General features: G+C 28.5%; 2 protein-coding genes across 2 annotated transcripts in view; both read right to left on the bottom strand.

Annotated features, from left to right (window-relative positions):
• Positions 1-23,104, bottom strand: part of LOC107439990 (uncharacterized) — a 235,103-nt gene that overhangs the window by 144,911 nt on the left and 67,088 nt on the right. The window lies entirely within an intron of this gene.
• Positions 13,202-13,894, bottom strand: LOC122272658 (protein FAM200C-like). The gene has a single exon (XM_043056581.2). It carries the CDS (start codon positions 13,892-13,894, stop codon positions 13,202-13,204), a length of 693 nt encoding a protein of 230 aa, XP_042912515.2.

The following is a 23,104-nucleotide window of genomic DNA, read 5'->3' as shown; positions in this document are numbered from 1 at the left end:
CTTGCTACTTCTTATAATAGTTTTTTTTTCATCTAAAGGCGGCTACTTTATTTGCTGTTTTCATAGCATGTATATTCTGTAAATTCTTGGGGTCCTACCAGGGACTTTGAGGAGTTGGAATTGAATTTCCTGAAGAAAAAAAACCTAAATCTAGAATATGAGATTCCTCAATCTTTGGGAATCCAGATTCCGAAGAAACATGGCATTGCCGCTAAACAAAAGATTTAAAAGTGGGTTGAGTTTCAGATTTAACCAATCATCAACAGGTTTTAGTGTGTAGTGCGTGGCCGGAAGGAATAGATTCTAATACAAAATACAGATTGTAAATTCTATTAGTATCTGTATTTTGGATATTGATTAATTCTGATATTTTCCAGATTTTTTTAAAGAAAAATTTGAAAGCGCAATAATGAAATTCATTTTGAAAGTAATATTTGTTACAGAAATATAATTATTTTTAATATGTCGTTATATTAATATATCATACAGATTAATTTTGCTTTAATTACCGATTTTATTTAAATGTAAGACCTAATGTGTTTTTTATGTTGAAAAATAGAATATGAAAGACTGCTAAAGCATCCTGTGTATTTTTAAATGATGATGATATGATTCCATCGAATTGAATGCTTGTGGCTTCCAATATTTTATGTTTACTCTCTTTGTTTAGCGTTATAACTCATCTATAAAATATGATTGATCAAGAAGACAATGTTACATACAAGTGTATTTAAAGAAAAAAGCTTCAGTTGAAATTGATATTTTTTTTCTTCTTTAGAAAGTCAGTTTGAATTTAATTTGATATTAGTTTTATTTTTAATTTCATTGCATTATATGCGCAAAACTACAAAATATTCTAACGTAAACTTCATATTAAAATATAGCAATTTTGATACAATTTTAATATTTTCTGTTAGAAATCTAAATTGTATTTAATTTGAAAAATTGTTTACATTCCTTTGAATTAAGCAGTTTTTATAATAGGAATGTGACTAGATGAATAATAAGATAGATTTAATTTTATTTTCTAATAGATTAAATGTTAAAAAATAAAGTATTGAAATCAATAACTAACATTTCTACAGCCAATGAATAATATTTAAATGTACAAAAATGCTGAGGCTTTCATGAAATTCAGAATTTATCATACAGTTACATTAACTATTAAACATTTTTGAGAATACCATTTACATTTTTGACTTATTTTTAGTTTCTCTGGTTATACAATGGATGGTTTCTACGTAAGTGTGTTATAAATCAGTTTTGCTTACGGAATATTGTTTAAAAATTTCAATCAATTTAAAAAAATCTCTAACTATAGATCTTTTCTATGTTAACTTATTTTTCTAAGAAAATTTTTATATCTTATAATATATTTCTTCTGTTTCTTACTGGATTTTGAGACCCTACCCCTTGCTCGCGCCGATTCACAGTCATAATTCTTCTTTGCTTAAAAGTCAGTATATATTATGACTTTTCATTATCAAAGGAAAAAAGACCACCTTTGTTTATAAAATATATAATTTATGCAATTATATGTATTAATATAACGATATTTCAATCGTGACAATTAGCTGGATTTTAAAATTTCAACTGCACTAGAAAAAAATATTTAATCTTAATAATACTAAATGTTCAACACAATCAAAAACAGAAAAATATAAGTTATTTATTAACAATGTGTAATGATAACCTTCAGTTCAAATCTTCAGTTCAAATTGAAAAAGATTTGTATGTCTCTTGAATCTTTAATTTTTTTAAAAATTTTAATATTAAATGTCAAGATTTATTTCTGGCAACATCTAACCTTATTTTTTTTATTTATTCAATTTTTTTGTTGTTTATGATATCAAGCACAGTGCAATCTATAAATTGAAGATCTTGAGAGAGATAAATCTATTTTTTACAACAATGAATAAATAATTGTTAATAAAAAATTAAAAACTGAAGAAAAAAAGTCCCAAAAAGAAAATATTTTTTGAAATAAAATACCCATTTATTTCAGACTTAAATATAATGTTACTTTTATGATAAAGACACTTTACAAATAACTTAAAAATATTACGAATCTTAAGGAAATGTGAGTTCAGATTTATTAAGTTTCACTCTAAAATTAATGAAATCTTTTATTTAATCAATCTTAAAATACATTACACTTAAAAATGCATCTATATTATAAGTTTAGTTCAAATTTAAGGTACAATAATATCTTAAAAAAATTTTTTTTGTTCAATTAACTCTAAATTTTAATTTATCGTAATTTTTTTGGCAGCTTAATAACATAAATTTGCTTTAAATAATTAATTTTTGTCTTCTTATTTAGATAATGAATTTCTATCCCGTTTACCTCCTTTTTTGATCTGTTGAAGCAATCTCGTATAAAATTCACTTCACCAAACAATGGCTAAGCACCTAGTCCCATTTTTCAGGTCTTCATCGTTTATTAAGCCTGGTAGGAATGCTATGTTATTATGGCAGTGATCAAATAACGTGGACAACGCCTGAGCTGTTTTCCTTCTCTCTAAACTTTCGCATCACAATCAACATGGCACGTGTAGTCGCAATAGATTTAACGTGAACCTTACTGCGTATTTACACTGGTTGTTTAGGCGGCTTCTAAAATTAAATTTATGACTCGCAAGTCCGCAAGAGAAGTGAGCAGCCAACGGCGCTACCACCATCGCCTTCATTTTAAAATGTAATAGAGCCACGATGGCTGGTTGATACGAATTCCGCATCCGGCTTTCACCGACCACAGTGCTGAAGGTAAATATCCTCAGTGGTAGAGGGATCATGGGTTACAGTCCCTTTGCCGTTAGGCTAACCGTGGAAGGTTCTCGTGGTCTTTCTCTCCATGTAACGCAAATGTGGTTTAGTTCCATCAAAAAGTCCTCCCAGAAGGCAAATTTCTCCCAATACTTTATCCAGGATTTCCCTTGTCTTCTGGATTGGGCTCAAAATTACAAGGCTACGGAGTTGAACATTAGAAGTCGTAAACCCAAAAATTGGGTCGTCCATTCAACCACGGTTATAAAATAAATTACGTCAACATCATAAAGTTTTTATTAAGCAGTTTATGGCGTCACATTAACTGAACTGTATGTAATTAGTAAATTATTTGTATGTTATTTTAATAATTTTTTTGCTTCCTTTGATCTTTTTATTACATCGCTGATTATTCGCAGCTTTCAATTCCTCATTGTTTCTTTCATTTTTCCAAAGGAATTGATTAACAGCCTGTTCTACTTCAGGTTTTTTTATGTTAAGGTGATAGATACACAACTTACTGCTTTTTTTTAGCTTTCTTCAATATTTTTTTAGTGTTTTTAAGATTTTGTATAAAAAATTTAGTTTTAAAATTTCGGAAAAAAAACATGTAGATTCCTTGGTATTTTTTTTGTTAGAGTTAATAGACAGATATTTAGGTATCAAAGAAAAATAAGTGAAATTTAATTTTGTTAACATTAAATATTTTAGTCATCTGTATAACCAAAATAATTATTTGTTTCTTAATAAAAAGTGAAATAAAAAATCATGTATAAAGCAGTTAAGTACAAATGAAAGTTACGCAATGCAGCAGAAATTCCATAAGATAATTTAAACCAATTTAAAAGAAGAAAACAATGAAAATTAGGAAATTAACGAAAAATATAAAAATGTCATTTTTATATTTTTCATTGCTTTCTCGTTTAAAATTTTCTTTTTCTTTCTTATTCCCTTTTTGTCTAAACCTAATTTTATCAATTTACTTGTGAGAGAAAAAGTTTGACCTATAATACTATCTTTCCTTAAAAGATTATTCATTCTACCTTTTATGTTATAAGCATATAGCTAATTGTGATTTTACTTTTATATTTTACTTCTTTAAAGCTTTTTTAATTGACTTAAATCATAATCTTAAAAATTACAATATTTTCTAGTTTTATTGCATTTTTTAGATATCCTGTCTTTTATGTGATGATAATATGTAATGGTTTATAATTGTTTGAAAATGTTAATGAGTATTAATTTTTTCCAGGTCAAAGCAATCACTTATTATTCCACGACTAGTGCATCTTTTGGGCCATTTAGACTTCTTTCGATTGTTAAAGATGTGGATAAAAACAGGTAACTTTCTTTTTTCTTAACTGCTGAGTTTTATTAAATTTGTTATTTAAAGGAGTTTTTTTTTAAGTATCAGTTTCTTATAATAATTTTAATTTAAAATTCGATTGCTTTTTTTCTAATAATTATAATTTAAATTGATTATTCATTTTTATCCAAAGAGAAAAAAAACATTCATTTTCCAACCATTTTGGTTTTTACAAGTTAAATCTTTTATTAACTTGTACTAACTATTCATTTTTTATTAACTTGCAAGCTAACTTTAGATACTATAGCCTATTTTAGAGCTTAGCAAATATGCCAATTTTAGCATAATTTACAATGCATGCCAATTTTTTTTTTAAATTTATTTTAATGGTTAGTATTATGGATGTAAGAATAGTCTAGTCACTGAGTTTGATTCTAATANAATATGCCAATTTTAGCATAATTTACAATGCATGTCAATTTTTTTTAAAAATTTATTTTAATGGTTAGTATTATGGATGTAAGAATAGTCTAGTCACTAATGTTTGATATTTTTCTTAATACAACTATGCAGAATACAAATTGATTTCATGATCTTTTAATTCTTTTTCATATTATTCTGTAACTACTACTATATTGCAATGCAATGCAATGCAAAAAAAACTAGTTGTTTTTTTGGAAAATTAAATGAAGTAAAATAAGGATTTTTTTTAAAGAAATATTTATAAAAATAGCTGCATTTTTTATTAATGTATTTTACTTGCAATAGGTTGGATAAATAATTTATTATTGATAGTTCTTCTAATAAGTGATTTATATGTATAAAAAAATAACAGCCTGGTTCCCAAAGTGCCTGGTTCACAGATCCTACTCAATATTTAAAATAGCCTAGTCGAATCTCATAAAATTCACAATCAAATATTCCTTAAAACTTTGATATAACATCCAAACTAGACAGCTATACACGCCAATAACTTCACAGTTTACTCACTGAGTAAAATATTATTCATTTTATTAATGGCAGGTAAGTTACAAAAAAATTACCTTACAAAAAAATGAAATTAGTAAGAACAAGCAAAATACAATTGTATTTTGCAGAAACTTTTCCTCAACTCAGGGTTACAAATTACAGTTACTCATATTGTTGCTGTTTAAAAGAATTTTTTTAAGTATTCTTTAAGTATTATTTAAGTATTCTTCTTTATCCCAAAATATTTCAGAACATTTCAAACTTGTTTACGCATTCTGTGGGGAAATGACTTTGAATTGATTTTTGAAGACACTTAACTTATTGAGAGAGCAGTAAAATCCCTTTTTGTTTGTATTCAAAACAAAAAACTCAGACAAAATTAACGGATTTTATCAGTAGCAATTAAACTTAAGAATGCATGTTGCGATGTATGTTTAAAATTACTTTTATACTAAATGCTGCTATAATTTGATGCACAAATTTAGCTTTTTTTTCAGTTGAAAATGTATGTAGCATGTACTGGATAATGTTTGGCTCTATTCTTGCTTACCATGCAGATTTCTTTTATGGTTAAGATTTATAAAATAAATGGTAGATGCTAGTTTACAGGATAAAGGTGTAGCCATTGCTATTTTAATTATGTCGAGTGTTTATGAATTTATAATCTGTTTTGTGTTGTTTAAGTATTTCGAAAGGTGATTTTCTGTTTAGCTAATTTTCCTTGTAACAAATTTATTCTCGGGATTTAGCGAATTCGTTAAATAGAGGTCCGACTGTAATGTAATGGTAGCACACACTGATTGTGCTTGTCAACCCTTTCCAGATTGCTTCGCTATTTGAGCTGATTTTACTCGCTCATTAAATACTTAGAGTACTTTTTTTTAAAGTGTAAATTCTTTCTTAGAAATTTTGTCAAACCTTTGATTCAAACTACTTGGAATGCTACTTAGTGGCACTGAAATGCTACCAAGTAGTTTTTTAGTACTACTACATGGAAATTACATTTGGACTGGATAATTCATTGAATTTTTCTATGCACACAAAAATATAAATTCAGTGTTTGGAGTTGCAACAGTTTAACACATTGGACACCGAATGGCATTGATGAACACCTCAGGTCATAGATTAAATTAGACAGCATGACTCTTATGTGCTACACTGCAATGGTGCCATTGCCTGAGTGAATTATTCATAATAACTACATTAATAAAATTGCTCTATACTTGTACTTAACCTATTACAGTCCTGTATTCTGACATAAACTTGTTAAATGCATTATTTATAAAATCCAAGGAAAAATGCTTGAAAAGTTTTAAAATATATGTAATATGCATAAATGATGATTTTATGAGGTTTTTGTTCTTTTGCTGTTTTAATAGAATACTTCTCTTTCGTGTACAAATTATTAAGTGTTCTGCATAAATTATGCAACATCATGAAAACAAAAAGAATAGTGTTAATTATATTGTAACCTCTGTATATTAAGAAACATAATTAAAACACAAGTAAAGCTCAGTTTGTTGGTTTACATTAACAGTTAGCTTTTAGCTTTTTACTTCTGCCTAACTTATAGATCAGTTTCTTTCAACGCTTTGTGGCCAATACGAGAAAAAAAAGTTTCATGAACTTAGTGATAGCATGCATATAGCGTTTTAAAGAAATTCTTTCAACTATACAAGAAAAATTACTTCAATTGTACTTTCAAAATGAACATATATTTTTGTTATTGTTCCTGATTATTTTATTTTCCAGATTAAGTTTAAAAAAAATTATTTTACCACTATCCTAAAGTTTTTTTTGTTTGAAGAAATTTCAATAATTTACTCTTTTAAATTACTTGTAAACAATATGCTTTTGATTTGTAATTATTTTAATGAAATAAGAACTAAGTTTTTTTTTTATAATCCAATAGCTTCAATTGTAATTTCAAAATGAACATATATCTTTGTTTTTCTTCCTGATTATATTATTTTCCTAATTGATTAAGTTAAAGTAATTTATTTCACAACTATCCTACTAAAAAAAATTTTTATAGGAATAATAGAAAAGGTCTCAGAATTTTTTTTTTAATTTTGAAGTATCTATCTCAAACTGTTGTGTTTAAAAAAAAACTATTTGAGTATATTGGAAGAGGCAACTATAGAAGTAACAGCTGAAATAGAGATCGAAAGTTCTAATCTATTTAGTTGGTTTGACTTTCTTTTAAATTAATGCATTTTCTATTGTTAGTCATCAATTTTTGAAGAGCGTTAGACATTGATTTGAAAACATGAAATAGGTCAAAGTTATAAGGAAATTTCTATATTTTTAAACTAAGAGTGTCAAATGAAAGATTGTGATGGCATCATATGATCCCTCTTTTTGTAAGGACTACTTGTATGTGTGTTAATTTTGTTTACTTCCCCGTGGCAGAATCATGGTGACAAGACGACACTGTCGCAGGACACAAAATTTTTTCTTTGGGAAATAAAAAATTTAGATCATCTTTTCTGCAAAAATTTTCGATCTATATTTTTTAAGTAGTTATTACTATTTATTTCAAAGTTATTAAAATCCTATATTTTGAATACGGTATTATTTATTACAACGACTGAATCTCAAACAGAAAACTCGCATAAGTAACCTCTTTTTGAAAAGTCCGATTCAAGTTATTTTGTCTTAAATTTTTTTTTTTGGTAGCTACTGCTACTGATTTCACGAATTTTTTAATGTGATGATTTACAGAAAGCGAAAAATAAAGCGTTTTCCCCCTACAAAATGCTGGAATATAAGTAAAAGTATTAAATGTTCAAATAAAAAAGTTATATAATTTTACTTTTATCGGAAGATTTTTTTTTGAAGTTGATTTTGGTACTTTAAAGTAGTGAAGTAGTTACTCTCCTTTAAAGTAGTGAAGTNTCAACGTTTTTACAATTCATTGAACCATAATCCAATACGGCGTACCATCGGTCCATAGCGTATGATAGCGCTAATCATGTTACAGGTTTAATGAAATACTCCAGGGCCCGCATGTACGTCTACTAAGCTGGGATCGGTGAGATTATTGCACTCTCGTTTGCAACTCTGCTGCATTTTGCAAGATATTCTCAATTTCCGACTTTATTTTCCACCCTCTGATATCGTACCGAAAAATCTCTCGATATTTTTATAATGGATAATATAATCAAGAAAAAAGTTCTTTGTCAGAAACTAGTTATTTTATCATGATCATGCAAAGTCTTTGAAAATTATTTTGCATTTCGTTAATGTATATACTGCTTGAAAATATTTTTTGAGTGCTTAAAAATTACTTAAAATGTGCTTATTTTTTGTTGAAAGATTTTGCTACGCACCCTGAGTGAGTAATGCGATAACAATTGTTTGTAACAATTGTGAGTAATGCGATTTGTAACAAAGCAGCTGTAGTTGTAGTAAACTACAAAAATAATGTAGTCTTTTCGACCACTGGATTTGCCCGAAATTAAATTTTTTTCGAAGTTTACTTCTCAATAAATATTCCAGAACACTTTTAGTTCTTATTCTAATTACAATAGAAATATTTTTTTATTTTTTTAAAAAACTCTTGGCTTCTTTTCAACGTTTCTAACTCTTCCTTTTGCTAGCTTTTTTTTTTTGCTCAAAATGGTAAATTTCTACGCGCAAGAAAATTTTTTTGAAGAGCGCAATCTTTTTTGTATTCATTTATTTATTTCATTTGTGAAAATTGCGTTGATTTTAGGATGTTTTCTGCAGTGATATAACCCATGAACTATTTGAAAAGTATATTCTAATTAATATTTTCAAAATACCACTTCGTGAAGTTAATGAAAAGTGCATACTAATTACTAGAGAACATAACAATTTTCATAAAAAACTGTAGCAATTTTCTGAAAATTTATAAAATATGGTTTGAATTACTGTAAAGAATATAGAATATCGTTCGCCTCCCCCCATAACCCATCTAAAATATCGGTTTGCTTAACTGCTAAGAACAATGCCCTAACCACAGTTTTAGCTGCTCTTCTTCCAAATTCACCTAGTATCCTAAAAGAGGATTCTAAAAAAATCCTTCTCTGACGTCGTAGTTGCACAGATCAGTGTAAATCATTCGTAGCCTCCGGAAAAATTTATAAATTCCTCTTATTGTATTGACATCTGCTAAAAATATAAAGAAACGCTGTCAGGTCAATAATCAAAAGTTTTAATTTAATATCTCAGTTTTAGCCTAATTTAGAAAATCGATACTTCAATAAATATTTTCATTAACATCGCAGCTAAAATAATAATAATATTACAAGTTGTATATTATATTTATATAAAAGTTTTAGCGTTTTTTTTTCTTCTTTTTTTGACGAATAAGCTACAAATATGAATTTTACCTCTAAATATAAGTCCATTGTAAGACAATGTAAATCACATAACATATTCGTTGTGGGGATAGAGCCTTCGCTTTTAAAAATGAGGAGAACCGGGAACGAATCCCCCAATGACTGGTTGATACGAATCCAGCTTGCACCGACCACAGTGCTGACTTGAAATATCCTCAGTGAAATATCCCCTTTGCCGTCAGGTTAACCATGGGAGGTTCTCGTAGCCTTTCTCTCCATGTAACGCAAATGCGGGTTAGCTTATTGTGGGGAATTAATTTCTCATGTCAACAAGTAGAAAAATTTCGTTAGACTATTCATCAAAAAAAACCAACGAAGGCAAAATTTCTCCCAATACTTGATCCCTTTGTCTTCTGGTTTGAGTTCAAAATTACAAGGCTACAGAGTTCAACCAGAGTTAAGTGGCGAGCCCGAAAATTTAGTCGGATGTTCAAGGACGTTTATAAAATAAAATAAGTTATTCGTTAATTTGTATGTTAAAAAAAGTTTAGTATTAATACATTTTTACTATATTTTCCCCTAGAAACAAGTTCATTTTTTTCTGAACGCGAGTACATTATAAGATATTATTAGTGCATTCTAATCCAAAATAAGTTCTTTGTCAGCCCATTCGAAAAAGAAAAAACATTATGGCACGACAAAAATAAGTTATAAATAATTTTTGTCCTGGAAACCTTAAATTTGAATTTCGCCTTTAAAGTTAGCCTTTATTAGTAAGTAGTTATACTTCTAGATATTTTCCCAGAATCAAAATCGCCGCTCATTGTAAAGATTCGTTTGGTCATTTACATAAATATAGAACGCTTTCTAAATTAGGTTTTATATATTTTATGATCTAGAAATCTGACGTTCCAGATCACAATCGCCAAAAAACATTCAAAAATTTCCAAATTATCTTTAAAAAATGGCCAAAATAAGCTTTAAGTGGTTTTTGACATAGAAACCGCAATATTGATTTTGGCCTCAAAATATTATTTTGCAGTAAAAATTTTGTTACCCCAGGGATCCCACCAAAAAAAAAATTCACATTAGACATTGCTTACCCAATTTTTGACCACGAAACAAAAGTTTGACAGTTTTGACTAAACTTTTTAAAAATCTAAGATTTTTAGAGCAAAATTTTAAATTTTACAACTCAGAGTTAGCCCTATATGAGGATAAGGTTTGCTTATTTTCGCGCACCAAACTTTTTAATTAGTCTACTTGCTGAAAAGTTTTTTTTTTTTTAAGTCGTGATGTCCAAGTGGCTAACTCACTGGTCACTGAGATATACTGGTCATTGGAAAGAAATAAAAAATGGAGATACAAACCCGGTTGTCTAGTCGAAGCTCTCCAATTTCGAATGGACCGACTTGACTTGGAAGTAAAGGGGGCCGGTGCTTCATGCTGATGGTCTCGTAAGTGTGGACCTTCTGGGTCACATTTGCTAAATACTTTCTTCATACCTGTTTAAAACTGTGTTTTTTTTTTCAGCCAAAACAGTTTTTGATTGACTAAAAAAAATTTTGAACTAAATTTACGAATTTCGTTACAAACTCTTAGCTTATTGTGGGGAATTAATATCTCATGTCAATACAACTGAAATTTTCGTTAGTCCACCCATAAAAAAAGGGAAAATAGCCACAACAGAAACAGGTTTCAACTGATTTTTGTCCAAAGAACCAAAAGTTTAAATGTTGATCAGCCGAAATATAGTTATGGTCCGGTTGTGTTTCTAGTTAAATTATGATGTTAAACACCTTATGCTATTCCACCAAATTTAAGATTATTGTAGGAAATCGTTAACCTTCCAACCAATTTTAACCAAAACGAATTTGGGCTAAAATGTAAAGTCGCATGTATAAAATTGAATTTTGCTTCGAAACGTTGCCCATTTTAGAAAATCGTTAGCTCGCGTCGGCACACCAAAATTTTTAACTACAACAAAATTAATGACCAAAATACGTTTTAGATAATTTTTAGTCCAATTTCGAAAGTCATTAGCCCAATAAAAAAAGACTTATGACTGAAATGAGTTCTTGAACCAGAAGTTGTAATTTTGCATCTAGAAAATTATGAATTAATTACAAATTTTCGTAAGCGCGTTCGTCTGAAAGAGTTGCGCTAAATAGTTGTAAAGCTAAGTTGAAAATTTTTGAAGGTGTTCATCAATGATATTGTTTTTTACAACAAGTTGATTACAAATTAGATATAAGAAAGTAACTAGGCTGAAAAAACAAAGATATTGAAAGGAATATTGGTATGAGTTCTGCCACTCTTCGCGTGTTGTTTGTGGTGCAAGCTGACAACCTGCAGGTTTACTCATCTAAATTTTTTTTAACGACCGCTGAGAAATTAGTAGGAAGGTATTTCTGATCAAATAACGAGTTTGAATTTAAGTTCTAAATTTTAGTCTAATTTTGGAACTCGTTTGTCCAAAACAATATTTTCGTTATCCCATCCTCCAAAAAAAAAGTTACGTCTTAAAAAGGTTTTAGCAAATTTCTTTGAAAAAAAAGTCGAATTTTGCCTTCAAGCGTTAACTTATTGGAGGATGTCGTAAACCCCTCTAAACTTATATTTTAACCTTTCTCCAATATGTGAATTTTTCCTTCTTAATTTGTGTTTTAGCTTTAAGCTTAATGAATGAGTTTGGAACTTTCATGTTGATTCGGTTTGGGATTAAAAGTTTATCAATAACTCATTGTTAAATATAGAAATTATTCTTAAATTTAAATATATTCCACGTACCTCCCGATGAACGTTTTAGTTAAAAGAAATTATACGCGGCATAAAATACATTCTATATTTCAAAGTTAGTTGTTATCTTGATATCCAAAATATTCTGCTAAATTACCCAAGTCAAAATTTTTGATGGTTTTCCCTTGAAGGACCAGCATAATCTTAATGGCAACCATCAATTCCACCATGAAACCATTATAATTTTGATGGTAACCAAAATAAATAACCATCACCCAAAAGTAGGAATTAGAATGATTTTTTATGGTTCAACATAAGAATAGCAACATGTTTTAATGGTTTTTTCTTGTTAAACCATCAGAAATTTCCACCAGTTTCTTAGAAATCAAGTGTAGGAACGATCATCCCAATGTAGGAACCGATTTATGATGGTCCAACATAAAAAAATGCTAAAATGTTTTGATGGTATATTCCTGAGAATTCACATTAAACCATCAAGGTTGGAACCATCATGGATGGTTGGTCCATGAGAATTAAACTTCTCTTGATGGTTGACCATTATGGTATTAAAGTAGCAATTTCCATCATGGAATAATGGAAGTTTGATGGCATATGGAGAACCATGAACGCATAATAGAAAATGATGGATGATGATGACCATCGAATGATATTAGACCATCATGAATCTCACTGGAAAAAAACCCCATCAAAATGCTTTACAAGCAATGGGTAGGCTTCTTTCACAGAAGACCAGAACTCTCCGAGTGTTTTTGAATCGAAATCCATTTTTAGCAAGGACTTTGTTCTAAGATCAATAAGCTCATCTTTGGCAAGGTTCATATCATCGATACAGTCAATATCACAAAGAAAAGGATGACGAATCCACAACTCATCTTTTATCTTTATCTCATCTAAATTAAAATATTTTTTCAATGAAACTTGAAGTACTTCCAGGTGTTCACAGATTCTATTTTTTAAGTTATTCAGTAACAAATTATCTTGCCGAGATCCATTTTGAGAAAGCACTTCGTCCAACATTTAAAAGTTTGCGTATATCTCATTTTGAATTCTATTTTTTTCAAAGTGGCATCTTCAATTAAAATGCTTGTAATTTCTAAGTTGCATCCATAATGGTGATATCGGGTCCTTGAATTAAAAGACTTATATTGCTCATGTGGTTAAAATTATCAGCCAGGTAAGCCAATTTATAGCTAAAATCTTTTTTGTTTAAATATTCGAAGAATGAATTATCTTTTTCTTCTAGAACAAGTGATAATTCGATCTTCAACATGAAAAATTGTTTCAAAACCTGCCCTCGTGACAGCCAGCGCAATTCCGTGTGGTACAGAAGTACCTCATGTTCTGCGTCCATTTCTTGACACAGCGTTTTAAAGAGACGATGATTAAGAGCTCTACGTCTAATAAAATTTACAGTTTTAATAACTTTTGATAATGCTTCTTTTAAGCTGGTTGGAAGAGTTTTTGTAGCCAGCGCATGTTTATGTAAAAAACAATGAGTAACAAGAACATTAGGAGACTTTTTTTTTACCAACAGGGCAAAACCAGATTTATTGCCAAGCATCACAGGTGCTCCATCTGTACGAAGTGAATGAAGTTTTTCTTTCCAGCCGAAGTCTTGTTTGGTAAAGAAAACATTTAACATTGCTAAAACATCAACTGCCTTTGTAGTTTGCAAAAGAGACTCACAAAATAAAAATTCTTCTTTGATAGTATCAAGAGACACGTAACGAACAAAAACAAGAAGTTGACTATAATTCGAGATATCTGTAGTTTCATCCAGTTGCATACTAAAGGGAAATGGCGATACTTTCAATTCATCGATGATCTTTTTCAAGATATTGCAAGAAATTTCAACTATTCTTGAATGTGTCACATCATTTGAAAATGGAATTGCCTAAAGTTTTTTTTATCTGTTCCAATCTACAAACTAATTCAACCATCTCCAACGCACATGGCTTAATTAACGTCTCTCCAATAGTATGCGGTTTCTTGCTTTTAGCAATGTGATATGCAACTTTGAGAGATGCCTCAACCAGAGGCTTTTGTGGAATACCAAATCCAAGTTTGTCTAATGTTCCAGATTTCAAAAACTGAGCTTTCTTCTAGCAAAAAATTCTAGATCTAGTAACCCGAGTGGTGAGTAGATCTAGTAACAAGGTGTCAGATGTATGTAGCTTGATAGGGGATAATAAAAATAGTGCAGCTGACGTCATCAAGGGGTTTCCCCTGATGGTGCAAACTGAAAGCCGGTTAGTGGAGGATGTTAAAAATATGACGGGGATATTAGAGGGCTGCGTGCAGTCCGTACTGAATTTGGGGTATCTCGATCACCCAGTTTCAAATATGTATGTATTTTCACCTTTTAGAAAGAAAAAAAGATCAATATTATTTAAATATTATTGATCCAAACGTTTTAAAAATTAGGAGTAGTCGCTGAACCCCCAAAATATGACCCATGGACCCCTAAGGGGTCCATGAACCACAGGTTAAGAAACCCTGAACTAAACTATTGTATATTACTGCAGTTTGTAGCGATTCCTGGCAACTATTTTTAATGCTAATTAAATTAAAAATTTCTTATGGCTATTTGAAAGGCAAGACCATGATATTTCCCAATTTGTTTTTAATGTTCTAAAGAAATGAATACTTAATTCAAAAAATATTTTTTGCTATGAAAAATAATAAAGGAAATAAAATTAATGCATTTTAAAGTAATATAGTTGATATTGTAACAAAAAGTTTGCACATTTGTAGGTGTTAGAAGAAGTCCTATGATTATTTGTATGATTGTGTTCTGCAGTGGTCTACGCAGTGCCAAAAACTCCTTCATTCCGGACATCTGTGACCACGTCTTCTCAACTCTCAGATATTTTAATAACAAAAGCTCAAAAATATTTTTTTAAAAAAAGCTCAAAAAAATCAAAAATATTTAGTATTGCAAAACTCATTACTTACCATATTTGTTTGTGTAAAGAATTATATCTAGTTAGAGAAAATTATCTCTTTTGATGAATTGATTTGGTATCAAAATCAATTAAGTGAGAGATTGTATTTAACCCCTTAATAGTTGCATCATTTTGAAGAAAACAGTCATAAAAGTGGCTGTTTTTTATTCAAAAAAATTATACAAAACTAAGTGTTTATACAATATCTGTAAACATTTTTAATTTTTTGTTAATTTTAAGCTTAAATGTTTGATGATTGTGGCCGACTTCTACTTTATTAGCACTAATTAAATAGCGAAGTTGAAGTCACCCTTTGAGATTGAAATTCTTAATGGGAAAAAATGAGATTTATATTTCGCCAAAATCCGATCATTAGAGCAAAAGTTCTTCAGAGTGTATTTTTGCGCACGGTACACATATCTATTGAGGTTGTTCATATGCAAAGGTGTACAAATTGACATATTTATTGCTACATTTTTTAGCGCAGCCATAGTGTTACGTTAGTTATTTATTGTTAGTTCCCAAAACCTCAAAAAGTTTTAAACTTCATTTATATGTAGGAGAAATCACATGATCTAATCACATTTATAAATTGAATTTTTTAAATATTTTTTGAGAAATATCAAAAAATGTGTGAGTATCGAAGAGTTTCCATTATTTTGTCCGACCCCCGTACTTAACAGGGCTCGAAAAACCGCCCGTCATCGGCGGTCAGAAATTCCCCGCGGACAACGAATTTCTCGAATCCGACGTCCGCGCGGACGGCCATTTTCCCGTCTTGACCTCTGTCATTTAAATTATTTCATAAAAGAAATAAATTATTTCATAAAAGAAATACTAGGTTACTATTAGTAACCTAGTATTTCTTTTATTACTGTATAATGTAATCGTAGTACTTGTAATCCTAGTAACTACTAATTCATTGTACAATTTATATAAATGTTTGTAATAAATAAGAGAAGATTATATTTTTATTTATTTAGAAGCTACGCGTTAGTTTCAAAAGAGGACGGGTACATTGTTGGACAAGCCGTCTTCGGGAACGGGTAAAATTTCTGAAGTTTTTCGAGCCCTGCTTAATCTAATGTATTAATACAAAAAATTTGCTACTGTTAAAAAAGAAATATATTTTCTGAAAATATAGAAATTCAGTTGTGACTGGGGGATATGTTTATAATGTAGAAATTGATGACTTTCCTGTTTCAATGCTCAGTACCCGTTCAGTTGTAAAAAAAAAAAAAATAAGTAGTAGCTTTTGAAAAATCGCGATCTAATGAATTATTGTAACCAATGTAATTCAAATAACATAAATGACATTTCTGAACACAATTTCTATTTAAAAGGCAAAACCGTGATAGTTCCAAGTTTATTTTTAACATTAAATTTAAAAAAACAAATTTTTGAATACTTAATAGTTAAAATATTTTGCAATAAAAAACAGTAGTTGGAATAAAACAAATGTTTTTTGAAGTAACATGTTTAATATTGCAACAAAGTGTTTGCACATTTCTAGGTTTTAGAAGTCCGATGAATTCTTATTATTTGTATGTATTGTGTGGCAACAGCCTCGGTGGTGGTCTACTCAGTGCCAAAAACTCCTTGATTCCGGACAGCTTAGTTCCGGATATGCGACTTTTTAAAAATCTTTCGGTACGTCTTTTTAACTCTTAGATATTTTGATAAAAAAAGAATGAAAATATTTTAATATTCATCATTTTAAAACTTTGAAGTTCTCATAATTATTAGTGCAAAAAGTTATATTGAGTTACATTGAAAAATTATCTTTTAGATAAATTGATTCGACATTAAGGCTAATTAAGTGAAATATTATATTTAAAATTAGTGGTCGGAAGAACTACATTATTTTTGTAGTTTATTACAATTACAACTACTTTGTTACAAATGTAGCTAACTGCAACTGTAACTACAACTTTTAAATGTAGTGACTACAAACTACTGTTCAAAATGGTTGTGAATAACAAATTGACTTACATTAAATATGAGGGAATAATTAAGAGATATTTATGTTCACAAGAGAGAATTTGTTTTTCCAAAATATTTTATTTTTCGAATTTATTTATTTAACCTCTATACCTATTTCGATAGTGAATATTTAATTTCAGAAATGCGAAAATATCATATAATTGCATCTTTTCCATTGTTTAATGCTCTTATATTTCTTCTTAGAAAATTACGTGCATAAAAACTGAGTTCTGTTTCTTTGAAATAACATCAATGTTTCACAAGTGTGCATTTGTATGCGTAAGCGTGACCAAAGTGATTAATTGTCTATTTTAATTGCTAGTTAGACGTGATTTTAAATACGCAATATCTGTTGATGCTCGGCTGCAGCCACAGGGTCATTTTCATGGCATCCACTGACTGAAGATTTGTACCCATCAAATTCGAAAAATGAAATACTTCTTTTCTCAACTAGCGTAAAATGTAGTTGGCTATAAACTACTGTTTATTTTTATCTTCATAAACTACTTTAAAAGAAAAAGTATACTACAAACTATGAAAAAAGTAGCGCACTACAGTAGTTTCATTACTTGTAACGCGTTACTTCTAACCGCTGTTTAAGATAATTCTTTTATCTAAAACGTAAATATAATCTCTTATTAATGTTTTTAAATTGTGTGAATAGTTTATATGCATTTTTTACACTACCTAAGACCATATTAATATTTTTTTAAATATTAATTAATATAATTAAATAATTTTCATGTGGATCTCGAAAGCACTGAAGTATCCCAGAGCTTCATCACCTCAGAATTTTCATCTTCCTCTTATTCATTAAATTTAAGAATTAATTGAGAATTTCAAGATTAATATTTCTAACTGAGGGACCGTTCACCAATTGCATAAATATTTTCTAAGCGTATTTTGTTCTTTATTACTTTTTATGAATTATGGTATTATTGCTTTAAAATTTTCAGTACTCTTAAGTTGTTTTATGAGAACTCAATAATAGTTCGAGACAATATTTTAAAGGCAGCAAAAGATCTCAGATTTGTCATTCCAAAAAACTTTAATTAATCTCTTAATTGATTTTATTTGAATTGAAATCAAATTCTACAATTGAAATCAAAAAATTAAATTAAATCATATTTGCTAAATATTTGGAATGTAAGGACCATGTAATCATTTACTTCTGACAAAAATGTTTAGCTTCCAAACTCATTATATTTACATTTCAAAATTATTTTTAAAAAAATTTAATCATTTCATTAACACTAGATTGCCCAAGGAAGTCATTTTGACCGCTTTTTAGTAGAAAAACGATGATGCATATAATGACAAAATTTCTCAGAATTTTGTGACTTTTTATACAATATATAACTTTTTATTATTGTTAATATTTACTAATAACTTGTTATATAACTGTAAATATTATTAAAAAAATATTAAGAATTATTTTTAAACAAATTTCTTTACACATCATTTATTCATTCGCAATGCAGTCATTTCGACTGCTTTTGGGCACTATAGGTATATACTAAGTTTGTCTTTCTAGTATTAAAGAAATACTGAACCAAATAACAAAAATAACATTTTAAGGGTCTTACACTAATTTACATATGTGATATGAATTTATTTGAGTTTTCTAACTTTCCTTAATTTTTTACATATGTTTATAATTTCGGTATGATCAATAATTTAATCTTATTAATGTTTTGCTGAATATGCTTTTATAAAAAACTTTTATTTAAATCTAAAAAATACACGCGATAATATTTTTAAATAATAGTTAAAGTTCAACTTTGAATTAATTTTTTTGCATAATTAAATAAAGTAATTATTAATTTACAAACAAATTGAGCCACTTAACATTGAAGATTTTAAAAAGTGTGAATAAATTGTTTTTGTGGAGGAACTTTCAACAATAGAAAGAAGAAATTTTTTTTATTAATGTGCATATCCTATTTACAGTGTTGGACGTCACAAACTGGCTTTTGATTAAACACGCCAAAAATCTATCGAAAAGTTTCAAAAATTGTCGAAAGCTGGCAAAAGCATGGAACAAGTTTCTTTGTTAACATTGGAGACATTTTATTAGACATTAAATCATGCACAATCCTTGCATATTAATTAACATTTATAATTAACATCTATAATTACCATTTATATTATATATCATTTATTAAAAATACAGCCAAAATCATTAAATTATTAGTTGGATTTTCTAAAGACATGGTACTCTTAACATATTATAAGTAATAACTATGAGTTGTTAATTATTGTCAATCTAAATATTGATTTTGATTATTTTATTACCCCAATTTAGACAGATTTTTTAGATTAAGTAAAACTAAAGTGGTCGCCAATAATTGTCTGATCTAAACTTATTAAAAAAAATTTCTTGATTCCTAATGTTTCTTATTACTACTTATGCTATTTATGTGCTGGTTAGCAGATTGTGTCTAATCATGCAAATGAAGCTTTGAGGGATATTCAGGCAGCCAAAGAAAACTTTTCCGTCTAAAAAAGTTCCTGCAAAATTTTTTATTATTAAAAAATGTGTCACTTTGCAAATTTTTCCTTGTTAAAAAACATTAAATGTCGATTTGCGTATGTATTAGTTTGATTCCTTTAAGTTTATGAATGGGATCTTTTAATAAACTATTACTGTTTAAATATACCGTCGGACCTCTATTTAATGAAGTAAATCTAGATAATAAAAAGTTCGTTATATGAAAAATTCGTTAAATAGAAAATCACCTTTTAAAATACTTAAACAACACGAGACAGGGTTTTAAACTCATGAACAATAGATATAATTAAAATAGCAATTGATACACCTTTCTTTAGTAAACTAGTATCTACTATTTGTTTTATAAATCTTAGCCATAAGAGAAATCTACATGAAAAGCAAGAATAGATCAAAGCATAATCAAGTGTTACACTATCATGCTACATATATTTTCAACTAAAAAAAGCTATATTTATGTATAAAATTATAGTTGCATTTATTATAAAAGTAATTTTAAACATACATTACCACATGCGTTCTTAAGTTTAATTTCTACTGATAAAATCTGTTTTGTAGCTATTATTTCTGATATTGAGGGATGTTATAATATCATTTGTGCTTTCAATAAAAGCTCAAAAATGTAATTATAAGTTGAGAACTTATTATTTAATTTTCAAGTATTTGTTTTACCAACCATTTTGAAAATTCTGTTGCCCAACTTTTTAAACAAAAATCATATAAATGGCTTATAAAGTATATATAAATCTTATATAGTATGAAAATTAGAGCAATACTTAACTGGGAGCAGTCGTAGCTTAAGGGATGCTTGCGTCCTCATGGACGTGATCCAAGGTCGGATCCCAGCAATTGTTGGTCCCTACAAATTCTGTTCCCAGCTCGCACCAGCTACAGTACTGGTGTAAAATATCTACAGTGTTTGATTAGAATATTTTCGCCGCCCGCCTAACTGTTTTCCAGGAAGGTCAGTTTGTTCCAATACTTTATTCCCTTGTCCTCTAGGTTCGAAACTGCTAGACATCGGAGTTGGATTATGATTATGTTGTATCATAAAAATAACTTCACCGACTCCTATGTGTATCATCATATCTTACTGAACTTTTAAAGTTTAGAGTTGTAGAATACCAAAATGATGGCAGTTATTTTTACATCTAGTGTCTCCAGAGGACATTTTTGGCGTTTCACTATTTTTAGAAACAATCAAACTTGTTGTTTTCTTTATTTTTAAAAATTTAGAAGATTGATTATTTTTATTGACTGATATTCTTATTTGTTTAATGTTTTATTATTTCTAAGTAAAAAACCTAAAAGAGAAGACGTGTGTAGCATCTTATTTTCATAATTTGTATTTGTATTAGGTAATAAATAACAATAATTAATACCTTAACTGTTTTATATTTGTTTCGGGTTAATTTAAGTGTTTTTTTATGAATGAATAATTATTTTCCCCATGGTGTGTAGTTTTCTTAAGAAGTACTTATTTTCAATTTACGCTTTTTAAATTTTTAAAAGCCTTTAAAGATGATTTTTTATTGGGTGTTTTTAATAAGTGCTTAATTTTCCTTTTGAAAATGAAATTTTTTTTCTTTGCCTTGTTGATTTTCATCACTTGATATGCAAAAGAGTGGTTTTCACGTTCTTTGCAACGTTTTCACTATTCATTCAAACGCAATGCATTTTGGCGTACCGTTGGTCAGTGGTGTATGAAAGCGTCAATCATTTTACATGCTTGACGAAATAGCTGCAGGTCCGCATGTGCGTCGACTGAGCTTGGGTTTGGTGAGATTCTTGCACTCTCATGTTCCTTGCAAGACATTCTTAATTTTAGTCTTCATTTTTCATCCTCTGAAATCTAACTAAAAAGTATCACAATCTTTTTATGGTAGCTAATATAATCAAGAAAGGAAAAAGTTCTTTGTCAGAAACTGGTTATTTTATCATGATCATTTAAAGTATTTGACAATCAATTTCCCTTTTGTTACTGTACATAGTGCATAAAAAGTACTTAAACGGTGCTTATTTTTTGTTGAAAGATTTGACTACACACCCTGTTTCCTCATCACTTTAATCTTTCTAGTGTTTCTGATGTTTAGTTAGTTATGGTTGAGGTATTTGATAGAATATGAAAAATAAGTTACCTTTGTTTTGTTTTTTCTTTCTTTCTAATTTTAATCTTAAACCATATAAATTTTATCAAGCTTTGCTCTATGACTTTGAATCTCTATCGATAAACCAGGTCTTTTATCTATAGTGTCTTTTTTTTCTTTTTAAAATTCGTTCTCCTAATTATTTTTTTCGTCTTTTTTAGTAGAAGCATTTTATAAGTTTTATATAAGGATTAGGCTTGGTATTGTTATGTTTTCACATGGCTAATTATCTTTAACTTCTTCATAAAGATGGACCCTGGTCATTAGATCTATGGATAAAGCAAGAAAATGTTTATTGTTCTCCATAGATCTGTGCTGAAACTATTAAATAAAAAATTATCTGTTCTACTATTTAATTAAATATATATTAATTTCATTTTAATTTTTATATTCAAATAATATTTTTCTGTTAATTTTTTCTCTCTTGGAAATTTTAATGGAAATATATGAAAAATTAAGTCTGATTTTATTTGGGATTGCTTATTATTAACCTATTATTATTTTTTTTATCTACATGGGCTCATCTTTTCATTGAGTCAGTCTTATTCAGATCCACAAAACTGTGGATTAGATTCACAATTCTCTATTTCATTATTTTTTTTTTTAACTATTTTTCCCTATTTATTCTTAGTTTCTATTCTTAGTTTCTATAGTTTCCTTCTTGATGCTAAGGCCGCTGACCAGATTTAGATCAAATTGATATTTATTTGAAAGTCTTACTTGAATGTAATATTAAAAAGCTAAATCAGTTTATTGACATTAAAACTTGCTCAATATTTAATCAAAAATAGCAATAATTTGGTTTTTAAGATACTTAAATTATGAATTAAAATGGTCGATAACATTAAAATAAAATTTTAATGAAGAGTAAATATTGATACTACATGTATTTAAATCGTATAGTTAAATATAGAGAAAAAGTATTTCTTTACTCAAACTTTTTCTGTTATTATTATTTCTCTATTTATTTTTTTCCTATTTATTCTTTGTTTCTATTTAGTTTCATTATTGATACTAAGGCCACTGTACAGTTTAGAATTAGATCAAAATAATTATATGTATTTGAAAATTTTACTTTGATGTATTATTTAAAAGCTCAATATTTAATTAAAAGAAGTACTAATTGTATTTTAATGATACTCAAATTATGAATTTAAATAAGAGTAAACATTAACTCATAAAATAAGTTCAAAATGTAGAGAAAACATGTAAAAAATGCTAAGGCTAATGAACAAAGATGAAATAATGAAAAAAGAGAAGAAAAAATAATTGAAAATAAAATAAAAAAGTTTATGAAAATCCGAAATGAAAAGATCTAAGCTTTTCATTAGCTCACAAGTATATACAATACAATATTAGAAAGCACTCCTTTTTTGCGGATACAATCGTGTGAGCTGATGAAAAGATTATAT

The sequence above is a fragment of the Parasteatoda tepidariorum genome, chromosome 9 (assembly GCF_043381705.1).
Source record: "Parasteatoda tepidariorum isolate YZ-2023 chromosome 9, CAS_Ptep_4.0, whole genome shotgun sequence".
In the NCBI taxonomy this organism is placed as follows: domain Eukaryota; kingdom Metazoa; phylum Arthropoda; class Arachnida; order Araneae; family Theridiidae; genus Parasteatoda; species Parasteatoda tepidariorum.
The sequence above is the reverse complement of the archived record's forward strand: the minus strand, read 5'-3'. Positions and strand labels throughout refer to the sequence as shown.

Bases quoted from the DNA above. Each gene is read 5' to 3' on its own strand.
- LOC122272658 (XM_043056581.2), bottom strand. From the start codon at position 13,894: ATGCAACTGGATGAAACTACAGATATCTCGAATTATAGTCAACTTCTT.